Source organism: Pseudorasbora parva, chromosome 22, assembly GCF_024679245.1.
Source record: "Pseudorasbora parva isolate DD20220531a chromosome 22, ASM2467924v1, whole genome shotgun sequence".
In the NCBI taxonomy this organism is placed as follows: domain Eukaryota; kingdom Metazoa; phylum Chordata; class Actinopteri; order Cypriniformes; family Gobionidae; genus Pseudorasbora; species Pseudorasbora parva.
This window is the reverse complement of record NC_090193.1, coordinates 12,696,194-12,714,328: the sequence shown is the minus strand read 5'-3', so window position 1 is coordinate 12,714,328 and position 18,135 is coordinate 12,696,194. Positions and strand designations below refer to the sequence as shown.

At 38.9% G+C, this 18,135-nt stretch overlaps 1 protein-coding gene across 2 annotated transcripts in view; it reads right to left on the bottom strand.

Moving 5' to 3' along the window:
• The window catches only part of rap1ab (RAP1A, member of RAS oncogene family b), a 44,539-nt gene that overhangs the window by 18,456 nt on the left and 7,948 nt on the right, over positions 1-18,135 (bottom strand). For both annotated transcript variants that reach the window (XM_067431337.1, XM_067431338.1), the window contains exon 2: positions 5,337-5,425. In XM_067431337.1, the coding sequence (XP_067287438.1) occupies positions 5,337-5,393 (57 nt within the window). In that variant the 5' untranslated portion in view covers positions 5,394-5,425. The remainder of the gene's footprint in view (positions 1-5,336; positions 5,426-18,135) is intronic.

Below are 18,135 nucleotides of genomic sequence, written 5' to 3'. Positions count from 1 at the left end.
TGTAAATTACTAGGAGCCACGGTTAGTCTGTCTTCGGGTTATCACCCCCAAAGCAACGGTCAGACTGAGAGAGCCAATCAGGATCTGGAAAGAGTGTTGCGATGTTTGGTATCCAAGAATCCTTCATCCTGGAGCCAACAACTCTCTATGGTTGAGTACGCTCATAACTCGTTACCAGTGTCATCTACGGGCCTTTCGCCATTTGAGTGTAGTGTAGGTTACCAGCCACCTATTTTTCCTAGTCTGGATTCCGAGGTCGCGGTCCCCTCTGTTCACGCCTTTATCCAGAGGTGTCATCGCACATGGACCAGAGCCCGTGAGACTCTGCTCCGGGTGGGAGCGCGCACCAAGGCTAAAGCCGATCGCCACCGGTCTAAGCCTCCCGTTTACGTCGTGGGTCAAAAAGTGTGGCTTTCAACCAAGAACATTCCTCTCCGCTCCGTATCTAATAAACTTGCTCCCAAATTTATCGGCCCGTTCACTGTCACCAAGATCATTAGTCCGGTGACAGTCCGCCTCAAACTCCCTCCGGCGTACAGGAGGATTCATCCCGCCTTCCATGTATCCAAAATCAAGCCTGTTTTTCACTCCCACCTTAATCCGCCAGTCCCGGTTCCCCCACCGCCGCGACTCGTAGATGGGGAACCAACATATTCGGTTAATCGCATTCTGGATTCTAGACGGAGGGGACGCGGTTTCCAGTACTTGGTGGACTGGGAAGGTTACGGTCCGGAGGAGAGAAGTTGGGTTCCTGCTAGGGACATTCTGGATCACTCCCTTATTGATGATTACAATCAACAGGTAAGGTCGGCTGGGAGCGTCAGGGGACGCTCCTAGGGGGAGGGGTACTGTCACGGTTCATGGATTCCCTGTCTCACTCTTGGGTGCGTGTTGAATGTAGGTGAGGGCGGAGCCTGGGATTGGCTCATCACACACCTGTGGCTGATCACCTGCACCAGCTGCAACTCATCACCTTCACCCTATTTAGTCTCTCTGTTTCTCTCTTGTCTTTGTCAGAGCGTTGTTGGATGTTTCCCCTTGTGTCTCCGTGTTGGTTGTCGTTTCCCCCTTCCGTGAAACGCTGGATCCCTTCCCGGATTACCTGTACCGACCTCCCGAGTCACAGCTGCTCACAGCCTGCCCGTGTCGCAAACAGAGCCTCTCTCACTGCTCTGTCTTATCCGGACTTCTTCAGTGTTCTGAGTTTTGACTTCTGTGACACTATCCGTCAAATAAACTAATTACTTGCTTTTGAATCCTGCCTCTGTGAATCCGTTACAGAAACTAAACTGAAACTAAACAATGCTAATGCATACAATTACCATATTATATTTTATAAAAATCTATTTCAAATTACTTTAAAAAGGTAATAGTTCTAAAAAAAATAGTTCAATCTAAATCTAAACCTACAACCAATAAACCAAAATAATAGTAATATAAATAACAATAAAGCCTAAACATTGTATTTATGTTGTGTATTTATTAACTTAACTTTCATGTTTCACCTCAGGCATGACATAAACCTTTACTTTTCTGAAAGCTTTGTGGCTTTTGTAAGAAGCAAAAAATATTGGACAGGGTAACTTGAAATAAGAGCAAGAGATGCGCGGATCAGCTCTAACGTCACAGAGTCGGCTGTCACCGAATCGCCACAACTTCAAATCCACCGTGTTAAGCGAGATGTTATTGTCACATATTAGCTACACTGAAGTGTGTAACTAGAATGCAAACATGTTATTAGTTACTACTAGTGTGTAACTCTTCAAACAATAATTCACAAATGGCACAATAATTCATAATTTTAACACAGCTTGTTTTATTAAGTTAGTAGCTAAGCTATAAATATGATTAAAGTGTGAGATTTAAATGACACAAATCAATGAAAGCACGCAGCTCTGAAAGTGCTGCCTAAGTGCTGCTCATCACAAACACACACACAATGACGGTGATCCATATGCAAAGCTGTAAACTCCATGACACGTGAACTGCCGCAAATGAAACTTAAATGTTCAGCGTCGCATCCTGAAGCACACACAGATGTCTTTATTTAAAAATAGCGAGATTACCGTAATTCCTCAAATAAAGACCGGGGCCTTTATTTACCTGAACTGCCGATGGGAACCGGCTTTTATTTGAAGCAGGCTTTTATTAGGGGCAGGCCTGTATTTCTAATTCCATCTGTTTAAAATATAACTGCTTTAAGTAAACCGTTTTCAATTTAAAGTGATCGTTTCAGTGGACAAATATCATTGATTTATTTAAGAAACATTTGCAAAAATATCACCATACAACAACATAATACATATTTTTTGTAACGCAGCTCCGCATCCGAAGATGAACGAGTTCTCAGCGAATCTAGCTGAGCATGACGTCTCATCACACCGGCCCCCAGTTTGCACATTAGGTGCTTATATTTACTGAATGAGCCTGCAAAAGCAAAAATAAGCCATTTTGAATAAAGATCCATGTTTAATCAAATAAATAAATAAATTACGACACTAAAGGTTAGTGAAATTAGGAAATATTTAAAAGATTGTTAATTTAGTGCATATTTTGTTCTCATGTCACAAGTAGGCTAATAATATCAAGCCAAGGTTTACTGAGTTTTACATGATTCTTTTGTGGTGTGGTTTTTGGTGAAATGTACTAAAATAAATATCATCACCTGTGTACATTAGCCCACTTCTTTTCAATGCTTTTTCCTGTTGGTTTATAGAACAATTACTCCGAGTCGCCCTCTGTCGTTTCAAAGAATAGCACAAGGGCGAGCGTGTCAAGTATAAACGCCTCATCCGTTTGGGGAGGAGCGCGCGCAGCCAGCGGAGGCTCATGCCGCGGAGACAGGCGAAAGTATAAACAAGGCGTGAGATGCGACGCTGCAAGGAGCTGAGCCTCAAGGCTTGTGTGCGACCACCTTAAGGCATAAAATAGTCGAGAGGCTAATATTAGGTGCGTCTTAATCAGCTCCCTAGTTCAGTAATCTGTGCCCTGACTACTGAACTAGGGAGCTGATTAAGATGCGCGCATTGTGAAGATCGATATTTGTAGCCTGCCTCAGAGTCCTGCAATGGTTGTAATAAAAGTGGTTAAAACGGGTGGATTGTGACATTTATAAAATTCACGGGCGGGGATGGGGGCGGATAATTAACTCTGTGCGGGCGGGTAGTAGCGCGGATCGGCGGATGAAAAGTTTGTGCGATATTTCTGTGGCAAAGTGAACACGAGAGAGAGAGAGAGAGAGAGAGAGAGAGAGAGAGAGAGAGAGAGAGAGAGAGAGAGACCTGCGAGCCACACCGGTCTCGAGTCCTCTGAGGGAGCTCGGAGGTATATAAGGACGAGAGATCACCAGACCTGGATTTGACGTTGAGTTGTGTTTACGTTTTATTATGTGTGTGCGCTTGGCAGATGTCCATGAGGGGCTGCCCACGTTACTTTCGTTTTGTTGTGTTAAAGTCTTTTAAATGTTCGCCGGTTCCCGCCTTCTTCTTCCCCATCAACATATTGTAGGCTATTACAATTTCTATGTCCAAATTACCATTACACATACATGCAACAATGATATGCCATTTGACCCATCACATCACCACCACTGCGACAGTATGACTTTTGTTGATGCCTCTCGTAGCCCAGATGGAGCGAGCGTTGCAGGAGTAGCAATGGATGAAGTAAAAGTAAAGTTGGTGAGTGGAGTAGCTATATAAAATTGTCGACAACGAGACTTTAAAGGCACTTTTGCCTGTTTCATTAGCCCATTCATGACGCTGTTGTGATGTTGAGAGAGGTGCAGGATAAAAAATAAAGCATTTTAATTTGAATGTTTTAGCGTGTGTGATTTATTGCGGGCACGGGTCGGGTAAGGTGCCAAATATTAACGGGTCTGGGCGGGCGCGGATCTAATTTTGATATTTTCGCCGGTCACGGGTCGGATCTGGTGCTAAACCTTGCGGTTACGGGCGGGGGCGGGTCTCCAAAAATGGACACGTGCAGGACTCTGGCCTGCCTTACACGGCATTTTCACAGACGTCGCATCGGGGCGCGTGGCATCAGGATGGTTTCGCTCCATCTTGATGTCGGTCAGCCGTCACGGCTCAACCCTATTTAACATTACGATGAACTTGAATGCACATTAAATTAACGCCATTTAGGAGATTATCCACATCTTTTCTCCTGGCCTTTATTCGAGACCGGCCTTTATTTGTTCGTGCTGACCACAACCCCGGCCACTATCAGAGGCCCAGCGTTTAATTGACTACAGGCTTTTATTTGAGGAAATTCTGTAAATTATACTGCTAGTGCTGATGCCACTCTCTCTCGCATTGCGGTCTTTGATCTCGACATGAGCTGAAAACAAATGTTAAAGGGTTAGTTCACCCAAAAATGAAAATTATTTCATTAATTACTCACCCTCATGTCGTTGGACACCCGCAAGACCTTTGTTCATTTTTGGAACACAAAATAAGATATTTTTGTTGAAAGCTGATGGCTGAGAAAGGCTTCAGATAGGCCTCCATTGGCATTCAGTACATTCCCACTCACAAGACCAATTAAGGCACTAAAAACATCTATACATCTCACTACAGTGGCTGTACAATAATTTTTATACGACGAAAATAGTTATTGTGCACACAAAAATCTAAATAACGACTTATTTTACTTCTTAAAAACGCAGATCCGCTGTTTGAATACATGACCCGGAAGAGGAGGAGAAGCGCCGCTATCGTGTGAGTTCACGTCCGAGACCTACACGGAAGACAATAACTTGGTGGATAAAGTCATTATTTAGATTTTTTTTGCGCACAATAACTATTTTTGTCGTATTGTAAAATTATTGTATAGCCATTGTAGTGAGATGGACTTTGTATCGATGTGTTTAGTGACTTTATGGGTCTTGTGAGTGGGAATGTACTGAATGCCAATGGAGGCCTATCTGAAGCCTTTCTCAGCCATCAGCTTTCAAAAAAAAAAAAAAATCTTTTATGTTCCGAAGATGTCTTACATGAGTCCAACAACATGAGGGTGAGCAATTAATTAAATAATTTTCATTTTTGGGTGAACTAACCCTTTAAAGAACGACACGCATTCATTGCATTTTATCATGAAATGAGAGTTCCGCGTCTTTATTCAAATCAACACATTATGATTTCTCTCATCCACCCATAATTTTTCGGATGTTTACACACCTGAACCAACTAAATGACAAAAAACAGTACATCCAATCAGAGTAATTCAATGCCATTTGGGATGCGGCCATATACTGATCATTTGTGCACCACATTATTGCTTGGCCAAGCACTGCTCTGAGGTCTGATGAGGAAGAGATGGTATACTGAACTTACCAGGGCTGACTTGCCCACACCACCAGAGCCCAACACCACAAGCTTGTATTCACGCATGGCAGGGTCTCTTCACCAGACTCCTTAGTACTCTAGAAACAAAATAGGAAGAGAATGAGTAGGTCACTGGATATATGGTAGCTTGTGTCTGCGGGGTAGAGCGCGTCCTGGATCTTGGTCCATTGGTGGGGGATATTATAAGCACAACCTCTTAAACACAAAGTAGCTGTGGGTTCTGGATGGAAGTGTGCAGTTTGGAGCCAGAACTAAGGCCTGCTAAGCCTCTGGGCCTATATGGATTTAACCATTATCAGCAGGCCCACACTGATTTGGATGCCATATGAGACATCAACCCTCTACAAACACACTGAAGCTCAAATTGGCACTTGCTAGTCATTTATATTTATATTAGTGGTGGGCCGTTATCGGCGTTAACGTGCTGCATTAACGTGGGACTCTTATCGGGCGATAAAAAAAATAACGGCGTTAATCAATTCTCAAAGTTGTGTTGGTAGCTGGGTCTGGTCTATACAGGTCCTTCTCAAAAAATTTGCATATTTACATTTAATCATTTGGCAGATGCTTTTATCCAAAGCGACTTACAAAAAAGGTGAGAGCAATAGAAGCAATGAAACAAACAAGGCCAACAACCTGTAAGAGCTGTAAGAAGTCTCAGTTAATTAAGCACAGTACACAAACCTTTTTTTTTTTTTGGACAAACAAACAAAATTTAAATGGATAGTTAAGTGTTATTCTTTATTGGTCAGGTGAAATTGGAAAAGATGTGTCTTGAGATGTTTTTTTTAAAAATGGCTACAGATTCAGCAGCACGAACTGAGATCGGCAGTTCATTCCACCAGGTGGGAACGGTCCAGGAAAATGTCTATATTCCTGCATATTGTGATAAAGTTCTTTTTTTTTTTCATAATGTAATGATAAAAATGTAACTTTCATATATTTTAGATTCATTGCACACCAACTGAAATATTTCAGGTCTTTTATTGTTTTAATACTGATGATTTTGGCATACAGCTCATGAAAACCCAAAATCTCAAAAAAATTGCATATCATGAAAAGGTTCTCTAAACGAGCTATTAACCTAATCATCTGAATCAACTAATTAACTCTAAACACCTGCAAAAGATTCCTGAGGCTTTTAAAAACTCCCAGCCTGGTTCATTACTCAAAACCGCAATCATGGGTAAGACTGCTGACCCGACCCTGTCCAGAAGGAAATCATTGACACCCTCAAGCGAGAGGGTAAGACACAGAAAGAAATTTCTGAACAAATAGCTGTTCCCAGAGTGCTGTATCAAGGCACCTCAGTGGGAAGTCTGTGGGAAGGAAAAAGTGTGGCAAAAAACGCTGCACAACGAGAAGAGGTGACCGGACCCTGAGGAAGATTGTGGAGAAGGACCAATTCCAGACCTTGGGGGACCTGCGGAAGCAGTGGACTGAGTCTGGAGTAGAAACATCCAGAGCCACCGTGCACAGGCATGTGCAGGAAATGGGCTACAGGTGCCGCATTCCCCAGGTCAAGCCACTTTGGGCTACAGAGAAGCAGCACTGGACTGTTGCTCAGTGGTCCAAAGTACTTTTTTCGGATGGAAGCAAATTTTGCATGTTATTCGGAAATCAGTCTGGAGAAAGACTGGGGAGAAGGAAATGCCAAAATACCTGAAGTCCAGTGTCAAGTACCCATAGTCAGTGATGGTCTGGGGTGCCATGTCAGCTGCTGGTGTTGGTCCACTGTGTTTTATCAAGAGCAGGGTCAATGCAGCTAGCTATCAGGAGATTTTGGAGCACTTCATGCTTCCATCTGCTGAAAAGCTTTATGGAGATGAAGATTTCGTTTTTTGAGCATGACCTGGCACCTGCACACAGTGCCGAAACCACTGGTAAATGGTTTACTGACCATGGTATTACTGTGCTCAATTGGCCTGCTAACACATAGAGACATAGAGAATCTGTGGGATATTGTGAAGAGAAAGTTGAGAGACGCAAGACCCAACACTCTGGATGAGCTTAAGGCCGCTATCGAAGCATCCTGGGCCTCCATAACACCTCAGCAGTGCCACAGGCTGATTGCCTCCATGCCACGCCGCATTGAAGTAGTCATTTCTATAAAAGGATTCCCGACCAAGTACTGAGTGCATAACTGAACATAATTATTTGAAGGTTGACTTTTTTTTATATTAAAAACACTTTTCTTCTATTCGTCAGAAGAAATATGCTAATTTTTTGAGATGGGAATTTTGGGTTTTCATGAGCTGTATGCCAAAATCATTTAGCCTGACAAGCCAGACCCACATCAAGATGTTTGGTCTGGAAACTCACCATAGACAGGGCTTAATCCGAGGGGCGGGATAAACGGTTGTCTTTCAAACTCCCTCTGCGCGCGATAGGATAGCGCTACACCAATCAGAGCAACAAAGGTGAAACAGAGCTTGTTGATAGATTAAACATTCACTGTATCCGGTCGGCTAAACTCCGAACACATCTTCCCTTTTTAAGAATGACTTCAGTGCCGTTCTTTGTTCTTTTCTCAGAGAAAAGCTTAACTCCAAGTCTTCCAGAATCGCAGTCAAAGCTAATTCGAAAGACCGCCGCCGTTCTCCAGTTTCTGTGTTTACTAGAAGCACGCAAACGCAACTCGGCCTTCGTCATTATGGCCCCGCCCGCCGACTCTATACACGATGTGATTGGCCCGTCCAGAGTGAGGGGAATACAGCTCAGAAGGGTATTGAGAGTTCCTAGACGACACTTGCGGGCAGATTCAATTAGCTGCCGCTAGGGTGCGTCTAGATTTCTAGGCTAAAAATCATCAGTATTAAAACTATAAAAGACCTGAAATATTTCAGTTGGTGTGCAATTCATGTAAAATATATGAAAGTTTAATTTTTATCATTACATTATGGAAAATAAAGAACTTTATCACAATATGCTAATTTTTTGAGAAGGGGTGCTGTCTGATGTGAGCAGGGGTGCCGTGTAAAAGGTGCACTTGCACCGCGGTTCATCTCATATCTGATGACGCATATTTAATATGGGTTGTAACTTGAAAATAATGCTTTATGTATGTTTCTGTTGATAGATACACATGCTGGCTTCTCAGCGATACATTATAACAGCAATAATAAAAGAAAAACATGGGCAAAACGGCCTTTCTTTGTAAACTGTTCAATGCATTCGAGTGCTGCTGTATGTCCGAATATGACCAGTCATTTTCACCGTCATCACCGGAGTATATTTGCCAGAATGAAAACTTGCGCGCAATCGGTCTCCATGCACTCATCTTGCGCTTGAACAGACATACTCACACAGAAAGTATGTCAACATGTCCATCTTGATGAGTATCCACAGACATAGTCTGTATATGCCTTAAGTGAAGTGTATAGAATCGAGAAAGACGACACATATCCCTGCATTGGGTTTTAAAGGGTCAGTAGCCTTTACTGCTGTCTGTCAAACAAAAGATCACTCACTGCTCTTGATTGAATAGCTTATGTAAGTTTAATAAGGATTCTTTAATTTAAACAGTGAAATATGCAATTATTTTGTGTTTGATTACTTTATTCAATTGCTCTACCTAAAAACTAATGTTAGACCTACCTTTTATTAGTATCTTTGCTCAATAGTATTTATTTGTGTGCTGCTTGTATTTAAACTGTTTGTTCTAATTTTCTTTATTTTTACTTGACAACAGTCATTTTTTCCCTGAACATAGTAAATACAGAACTGTACTGAAAGCATGAACCTAAAACCATGATACAAACCGAACCGTGAGCAACCTGTACCGTTACACCCCTAGCGTAACTTATGTGAGAGTGTAGCAATTCAGATAAGCCATTTTAATCTAGATTAATTTCAAATTTAATCTAGATAAAAAATAATAATAATCTATGCCCACCTCTAATTTATAATATATATATATATAGGGATAGGCATAACGGATGCAACACAGTTCAATACATACCTTGGTTTTTAACCACGGTTTTCGGTTCGGTTCGTTTTTTTTTTTTGTGCTATTCTATTCTTATGTGATAGGAACAGAAAGAGATTAAGAAGAAAATGTTTTTATTGTAATACTCTTTCTTTACTTTACTTAAAAGACTTGAAAAACCTTACTTAAACTTAACTTTACTTTAAAAAAAAAAAAAAAAACCTTCAAATCATTCCTGGAACACATTCCTGGTGTATTGTATAATACAAAATATATATAAAATTGAGCCCAGGGTATGAACTCAACGCGTTTAATTACACGTTAAGTGATTTCATCCCATAGAAAACCATCATAAAGAAAAAGCTTAACGTCACTTAATGTAGCCTACTAACTAGTGATATTAAAAGACCAAATTCTTCACAAACCATATTTTCTGAATAGCATGCTTTATTAGCATAATGCTTACTAAGTTTTCTCTTTTAATGTCAAACTGAAATTTGTTGCTGAAGGTTTGATCATGGGAGATTTAGTCACACAAATAGTACAAGTCGCTTGTGATGAAACAAAGGCTGGCTGTATGACACTTTCACTGAAGCAGAATGTCGCTGTGGAGATCGCTAAACTCAAGCGCATATATGTTTGTTTTCAGATCATCCACGCTTCTTCCACATTTAGAGGGAGCGCATGCACAGAGATGCCAGATTGCACAGATTAAGTAAAACACCAGGAAGAAAGTATATCCTTTTAAGGAAAAAGCTCTATTTGGGTAATTCAAGCTCTTTGTATCTGGCAACCACAAGCATGACTGCTAGTGGAGGCTCGTTACCGACGCAAATCCCAAAGAAAAAACATGTTTCAAGGATAAAAAAACGAGCGGGCCAATATCATGAGGATTATTGGAAATAAATTGGGAGAGGCAGTTATCGTGATTAAAATACGATTAATCTTTCAGCTCTAACTAAAAGTGCACCAAGTTAATTTCCAACCACTGAGCTTTAAAGCAAATAAACCAGATTTTCGGTCTGAACAAATTTACATTCAATGCAGACCATGTACATTGATCAGCGAAAACCCATTTTCTCTGCCCGTTTTCGAATGAACACTCTTTACATGAACAACATGTTCATGTTCAACAACATGACCCTTTAATGTAAAAAAAGGTGTCAAAGAAAACCATTCAGCTGGCTTTCATATAGCAAACACACATGCAGCCAACCACATATCTTCTGAAGTTTCCTTAGCGAGGGGCCAAATCCAAACATTGTCCAGGCTGTGTGCACTCAAGGAACACTAAACTCATCCAGTGTTATGTGGAGAGATTCATAGGTGCCGTTGCTCAAATGCCTTAGTCTGATTCTGGTTTTGCAGGATTGGCTGGTGTGCACAGAGGAGAATTTTCTTCCTTTAATGGTAAAGGCAGTGTAGAAAAGGAAATGGGATGCCAAGCTAAGGCCATCGAGAGGGAAAATTACCAGAGGTAAACGTAGAATGTGATTAGGAGCATTTAAGAAGCAAACAACTTTGCATGATGTGAGACCACATCTCGTTGCACACAAAAGAACTGCACCTTCAAACAATTAATTCATGCAGTCAATCGCTAGTTAAAAACTTTAATTCTCTTTTTTTCTCCTTTGTTTCTATAGGACACAAAAAAAAGACATTCACCCTAAAAAGAAACATATTTACTTTCCTCAATCAAGTATGACATCATTACTGAATTCACCCTGAGGAAATCTTTCCATGTAAGTATGGAGAGGAGAGGCTGCCTTCCCCACACAGCATGAACATAGCTAAACTTCCCTAGGTTTTATTCTTTGTACCTTGCTTAAAGGACAACTCAGTTGAAAAATGAACCTAGGGGTAATCAACACATGGTTACAGAGTAGATCGTTCTCTGGGATGTGTTGTCATTAAAATCAAATGTAAAGAGTTTTATCTCTAAAAACAGACTAGTTTATAACACTAGTGTAAAATTAAATCGCTAGTTAATACCACTAACAAGGCTCAAAATAGCCTCACACTAACACGGTAGCATAATGAGGGTCCCTACATGCAAACCGAAGCATTGAGAACTTTGTAAGTGTACAAACAGTTTAATAAGAAGATACTTTATAAATACAGTACATTACTCGTATACAGACAGTAGCCATCTTGGAAAACAGTCTTGACCAGTCGAGCCACAAACGCTGTCAAAGTGATGAACTGTGACTTGGAGTCTCATATGGGACACCTTCTTCACTTGTAGTTAGTCAACCATATATTTTAATAAACTGATATTATTCAGCCATTTCCATGTAATTTGATTTCACAAACTTAATTCCTATCGATCAGCTCACATAGCACAACGTTCATGGTCTCTATAAAGTATCTTCTCGTTAAACTGTTTTTACACTTACAAAGTTCTCAATACTTTGGTTTGCATGTAGGGACCCTCATTATGCTACCGTGTTAGTGTGAGGCTATTTCGAGCCTTGTTAGTGGTATTACAGCGATTTAATTTTACATATTCTATGCCCCCCACACTCGTGTTATCAACTAATCTGTTTTTAGAGATAAAATTCTTTACATTCGGACGATTCCGAAACAATTTACAAATGTTATTTTTTTGTTTTTTTTAATAAATGTTGATAATGTAATGTTGATGGAATACAAAAGGTTTAGCTCTGACGCGCAGGAAGTGCAGCGTCTGATGGACCGGACCATCTGTGGCATGCACATGACAAGGGTCCTGTCCCAAATGGCACTAAACCCTCACGGTCTTCCTCTGAGTCTGCACTTTGACTACATAATGCCGCTTTGACTACCGGGAAGAAGTCCACTGCGTAACCCGCACCAGTGCAGGGTTGGCAGAAGTGGGTGCATATCAACCTCAAAGGTGGCGCTCACGAGCACCCTTCTAAGACCTAAAATGACAAATGGGACACCCTACGGTCTCATGGACTTGACGGACAAGCGTACACAGAGGACCTTGTAAGTCCACAAGACCGAAAGTGCACATAAAGTGTGCCATTTGGGACAGAGACAGAAATGCATGATGGCGGAGCGAGAAATACGGCACCCTCTGCATTAAATGCTAGCGTATGGAAGCACTTTCTATGAAGGTGAAAATGACCTCGACAAGAGCCACACTATATGCAAGTTGGTAAAAATAAAATATTTTCGAACCATGAGAAACCATTGTCTGTGCTACTAAATTGTCTGTGCTACGGATGTAGTTTGAAGTCATAAGTCTTAGACTATTATTTATTTGTGTAGAAGAGCAGCTGTATGCTACTAGTTATTCAGAATATGCTGAAGTCCACAAGCATTACTTATGAGAGCTGCTGGTACAGAATTCTATTAGGCATGTGCCGATATCAATTTTTCATGTGGTGATTAATTGTGAAGCTTTTATCACGGTGTACGATATCACAATATTGAAATAAGTTGCAAAAAAAAAGTGGTCATAGCATACCAGCTTTAAGAACTATTTTTGTAAGAACAAAAAACAACTGAATGTTTAAATACAATAATACAATGCACCAAAAATATATACAGCTCTGGAAAAAATTAAGAGAAATCAATGTTAAGTGCTCTCTTAATTTTTTCCATAGCTGTAAAAGTACAATTTTCAAACAGATTAAACAGATTAAAGTGCAAAAGAATTAGGCTATAAAGAATAACCGGTAACAAATTAATATAAGGTCTCCTTATTTAATGCATTAACTAAGATTGAGCAACATTTGTTACAGAAAGTATAATGCTTTTGGTAATGTTAGTTAAAAAATACCGATCATTGTTAGTTTAATCTTAGGTCCATTAAAAAAGTTGTTTTGTTATTAAACAGTAACTAAGAAATCAACATCTGTACTCAAATCTAATTGGACTCCTCTAGGGCTGAAACGATTCATTGAGTTACTCGATTACAAAAATTAGTGATGTAAGAAACCAGACAGTATGGTCATGCATCCGACAGAAATATAAACACATCAGAAACGCATTCGATTTCAATACATATTTTGTTATTTTAATAAGAAAACCGTCAAGTGTTCTAAAAAGCAAACTGTTTGGATTTATGTGAAATAACACTTAATATAATACAATAATCCATGATATCCAATATTCCATTTGTAACATTAAGTAAGGTTAATAAATGCTGTAGAAGTATTATTCATTGTTAGTTTTATCTGTTAACTTTTTTATGCACTATGAACTAACATGAATGATTAAGATACTGCTCAACTATTATTACACAGTGTAAAATGTATATTGCATATCATTCATGTAAGCTAGCTAAATAAGCTAATAAGTCCTTGTTAACAAATGGGACTTGCAGGGGGACTAGGTTATAGTCAAAGAAACATTTATTTGTAATATTTCAATGTTTTAGTTATTTGCTGTAGATTTTCTTTTCTGTTAGAACTTGTCATTTTAATATATTCATATTTACATTTGCAATTTAGAACATTTTCATGGTTCAGTACTTTTTGATACTACGTTTTTTTTAAATATTATTATTATTATTTTAATCTAGTATCTTTTTAAAAACTATCGGTCGATTAATCGTTATCGGCAAATGTGGTCCAATCTAGCTATCAATATCGGTAAAATCCACTATCGGTCGACCACTATTTTACATGGCATGACTTTACAATAGGAAAAAACGGTGACAACTCTGTCTCGTCCACAAACTACATTTCACAACCAAACACACATGAGAAGTGATGAGGAAATAATGCAAGACCACAACTGTGTAATGACCAGAATTCTCGTGCGAAAACTAAATCCTGAGCAGACTTTTATTTTTATTTTTTGCCACAATCAAAAACTTTGATTAAAAAGCTTTTATTAAACTAACGTCTGCAGAGAATACGTTCGCAAATCCTTGACCATAAAATTGACCGTGACCTATTGGATTTGTGGTCCTTTGGTTGGCTATACAACTGAGCACCGGAAACGTGTAATATGGTTTCTCATGTTTGTCGTGTTTCAAAAATATTTCCGCATTGCGATGCATCTAAGAATCAAAAATCGGAAAATACGTTCAAAGATCGAATACGGCCTAATTATAATGTTTTAAATTGTGTTATGTGGCTTGATGCTAACTGAAGCTCTAATGCATTGGGATGGGTATCGTTAAGATTTTAACGTTATTACTATTCTTACCAATACTGCTTATCGGTCCGGTACTTTAACGGTATTCTTATCGGTACTTTTAGAGATTATATATATATATAAGGGCCGGGACTTTAACCCGTTAATTAAGATTAATTAACTACGGGACTTTAACGCGTTAATTAATTAATTAATTACGCAAAAAAATAAATAATTTTAACCACACTTATTTTTGCACCGCGGAACGTTTTTCAATGAATGAGTTTCGACGGACCGATTATACTGGAACACCAACTAGCGCTCACGACGAGTCACGACAACAACAAACCATAGTGGACATGAACGAAGAAGCTGATGAGACCGCATTGCTTGGCCCCGTGGATGGGAAATTTTGTTTTAAAAAACGAAAGGATGGAAGCGTCGACAAGAGCATGGTTGTGTGCAAGCTATACAATGGGGGTGTCCAAAGTCGGTCCTGGAGGGCCACTGTCCTGCAGAGTTTAGCTCCAGCTTGCCTCAACACACTGCTAACGTTTCTAGTATGCCTAATAAGACCTTAATTAGCTGGTACAGGTGTGTTTAATTGGGGTTAGAGCTAAACTCCACAGGACAGTGGCCCTCCAGGAGCAGGATTGGACACCCCTGCTATACAACAAGGAATTAGCGTATCACCGCAGCACATCGAGCCTCAAATATCACAAATGCTTTTGCTACACTTAATGGAAAACATTGCACTGGTCTGAAATAAATAAACAATATTTTGTTGATTAAGCTTATGTATTCAGTCATTATTCAATGGTATACTTAAAATCCATGTGAAAAATTACTTCTCATTGTTCCAGGTCAAATATTTATATGCAATTAAAATGCGATTAATTTCGATTAATTAATTACAAAGCCTCTAATTAATTAGATTAATTTTTTTAATCGAGTCCCGGCCCTAATTTGGTAATTATAGACTTTAGCCTGGATTGATGGCTCTCAATATCGCAATATATATCGTTGGGGAAAAAAATATTGCAATGTAATTTTTTTTCAATATCGGGCAGGCCTAATATATATATATATATAAAATCCAGGCTAAAGTCTATAATTACCATTCCGTGATATTAATAATTTCACTAATAAGCAAGTGATAAAATATATATTTCTAATGTCTGTGAGAAGTAACCTGCATGCTGAGTTTCGGTTTATTTATGAGACCGTTCATGTGCAACGCAAATGATCACTCCGTCACGGGATGTCTGCTATATTATTTATTTAAGCTTATTTATTAAATTCAGGCAAATGATGAAACATTTATTAAAATTAAGAAACAAAATACAAAGCTTTCTACAAAATTCTTAATGAAGTGGTCAAAATGATTTCTGACTTTATGTCTTTGACATATATTGCACATCTGTGCACATTTCATAATCAATATAGCCTAGATGAAATTTAAAAATAACATTATAATAGGGCTGCAACGATTCATCGAGTAACTCGAGTTAATCGAATCAAAAAAATCCTCGAGGCAAAATCAGCTGCCTCGACGCTTCGCTTAGTCCATTTAACTACACACAGATATTGGAGAAAGACATTTTTTGTGTAAGGACTCGGAGTATGAGCGGATTGCGGTTATATCCGCGGTTCAGGTGCGTAAACATCCCAAACATTGCAGGTGGATGAGAGAAATCGTTAATATGTTGATTTTAATAAAGACGCGGAACTCTCATATCACGCTAAAACACAATGAATGCGTCGTTCTTTAACTTTCGTTTTCAGCTCATGTCGAGATCCAAAGACCGCAATGCGAGAGAGAGAGAGCGGGCGGGCATCAGCACTGGTAATATCATTTAATATCGCTGTTTTTAAATGAAGAAAACTGTGTGTTGAGCTTCAGGATGCGACGCTGAACATTTAAGTTTCATTTGTGGCAGTTCACGCGTCAGCTGAGGAGATACGAGCAACTCCAAACACATGAACTCGATGGACTTCTCAGCTTTGCACATGGATCCCCGTCATTGTGATGTGTGTGAAATCTTTAATGAGACTTTATATATCCTACTTGATAATATCTTCGAAATGCACCATTAGATGTTCTCAATACTAGGCGCAACAAATATCAGAACAAGCTGTAACGCGCGCGTGTGCGTGTGTGTGTGTGTGTGTGATTAGCAGCGCTCGTGCTTTCAGAGCTCAGAGCTGCGTGCTTTCATTGATTTGTGTAATTTAAATATCACACTTTAATCATATTTATAGCTACTAACTTAAAGCAAGCTGTGTTACAATGATGAATGATTAGCTCAAAAGATCAGCATGTGTGATGTACTTTATCTGAATTAAACATATCTCGCGTTTGATCACGTTCTAGCGGTTATTCCTCCGTGTGATGTATAGGTTGTCGACCCTGGTTTATGTAAATGTAATTTTGCCAAAATAATTTTTTTTGTTTTGTTTAGCAACCTACTTCAGTGTAGCTAATATGTGACGGTCGGGTGCGGGTGGATGGTTTGCTTCTAACAGCTGATTCGGGGACGATAGAGCGGATCCGCACATCTCTTATTCCAAGTTAACCTGTCCAATATGTTTTGCTCCAGTAAAGGAGTAAATAAGACAGTAAATGCTTATGTCATGCCTGAGCTGAAGCTGATACATGAAAGTTAAGTTGCACAACATAAATACAATGTTTAGTTATTTATATTATTTATAGAATATTTATAGAATATTAGAATATTTATATTATATAGAATTTATAGAATATTTATATTATTTATATTGGCATTATTGTTATTTATATTACTACTATTTAGATTTATTGGTTGTAGGTTTAGTTTTAGATTGAACTATGTTTACCTTTTTAAAGTAATTTGAAATAGATTTTTATTTAATATAATATGGCAATTGTATGCATTAAAATTGTTTAGTTTCACAGTTATTAATGTATGCAATTTCAGCAACAAAACTTAATTTTTCTAAAAAGAAGACAAATTAGATGTTAATTTTAAGATACCCGTCTTATTGTCTCTTATTGCTCTTTAATAAAGAAAAAGTAATTATTATCCGATTAATCGATTAATCGATCGATTAAGTGGTAGATTAATCGATTACAAAAAGAATCGATAGCTGCAGCCCTACATTATAATATTTAAACATAACTATAAAATAAAATACATTGTTTGGCTAAAAAGCCTGTATCTTCTAGGAGCTCCTTCCTGACGGCGCCGATAAAATGTTTGCACAACGAGGACGTTCATTTGGGGAATTAGCCTTGAGTATAGTTGGTGCTGCACATAGTAATGCCATAATATTAACAGTATTGGCAACGATGCGTCTGTTCATTCATTCTTGTCAAAGTTAGCAGCTGAATTGACAACACACTGACGTCAGACGCACGTTCTGCTAACAAACCAATCAATGTTAAGATGCAGCCCACATAGATGACGACGACAGGACGCCAGTGCGTCATGTAAAGTTCTTTGGTGCGCTGACATAACTGCAATGTGAAAGCAAACCAAATAGAACCAAATGTCTAAACAATAACTTTGGTTCGGACCTTGGTGCGGGCTTTCAGGTGTGAAAACGCCCTAAAACATTATACTTTCTGTACCAAATGTAGCTATTGCTCAATCTTATTTAATGCATTAAATAATGAGACATTATTGTAATTTGTAAGCCTACCTGTTGTTTTTTCTAGCCTAATTCTTTTGCACTTTAATCTGTTTGAAAATTTTACTTTTACAGCTCTGAAAAAAATCAAGAGTCAACATTGATTTCTCATTGAGT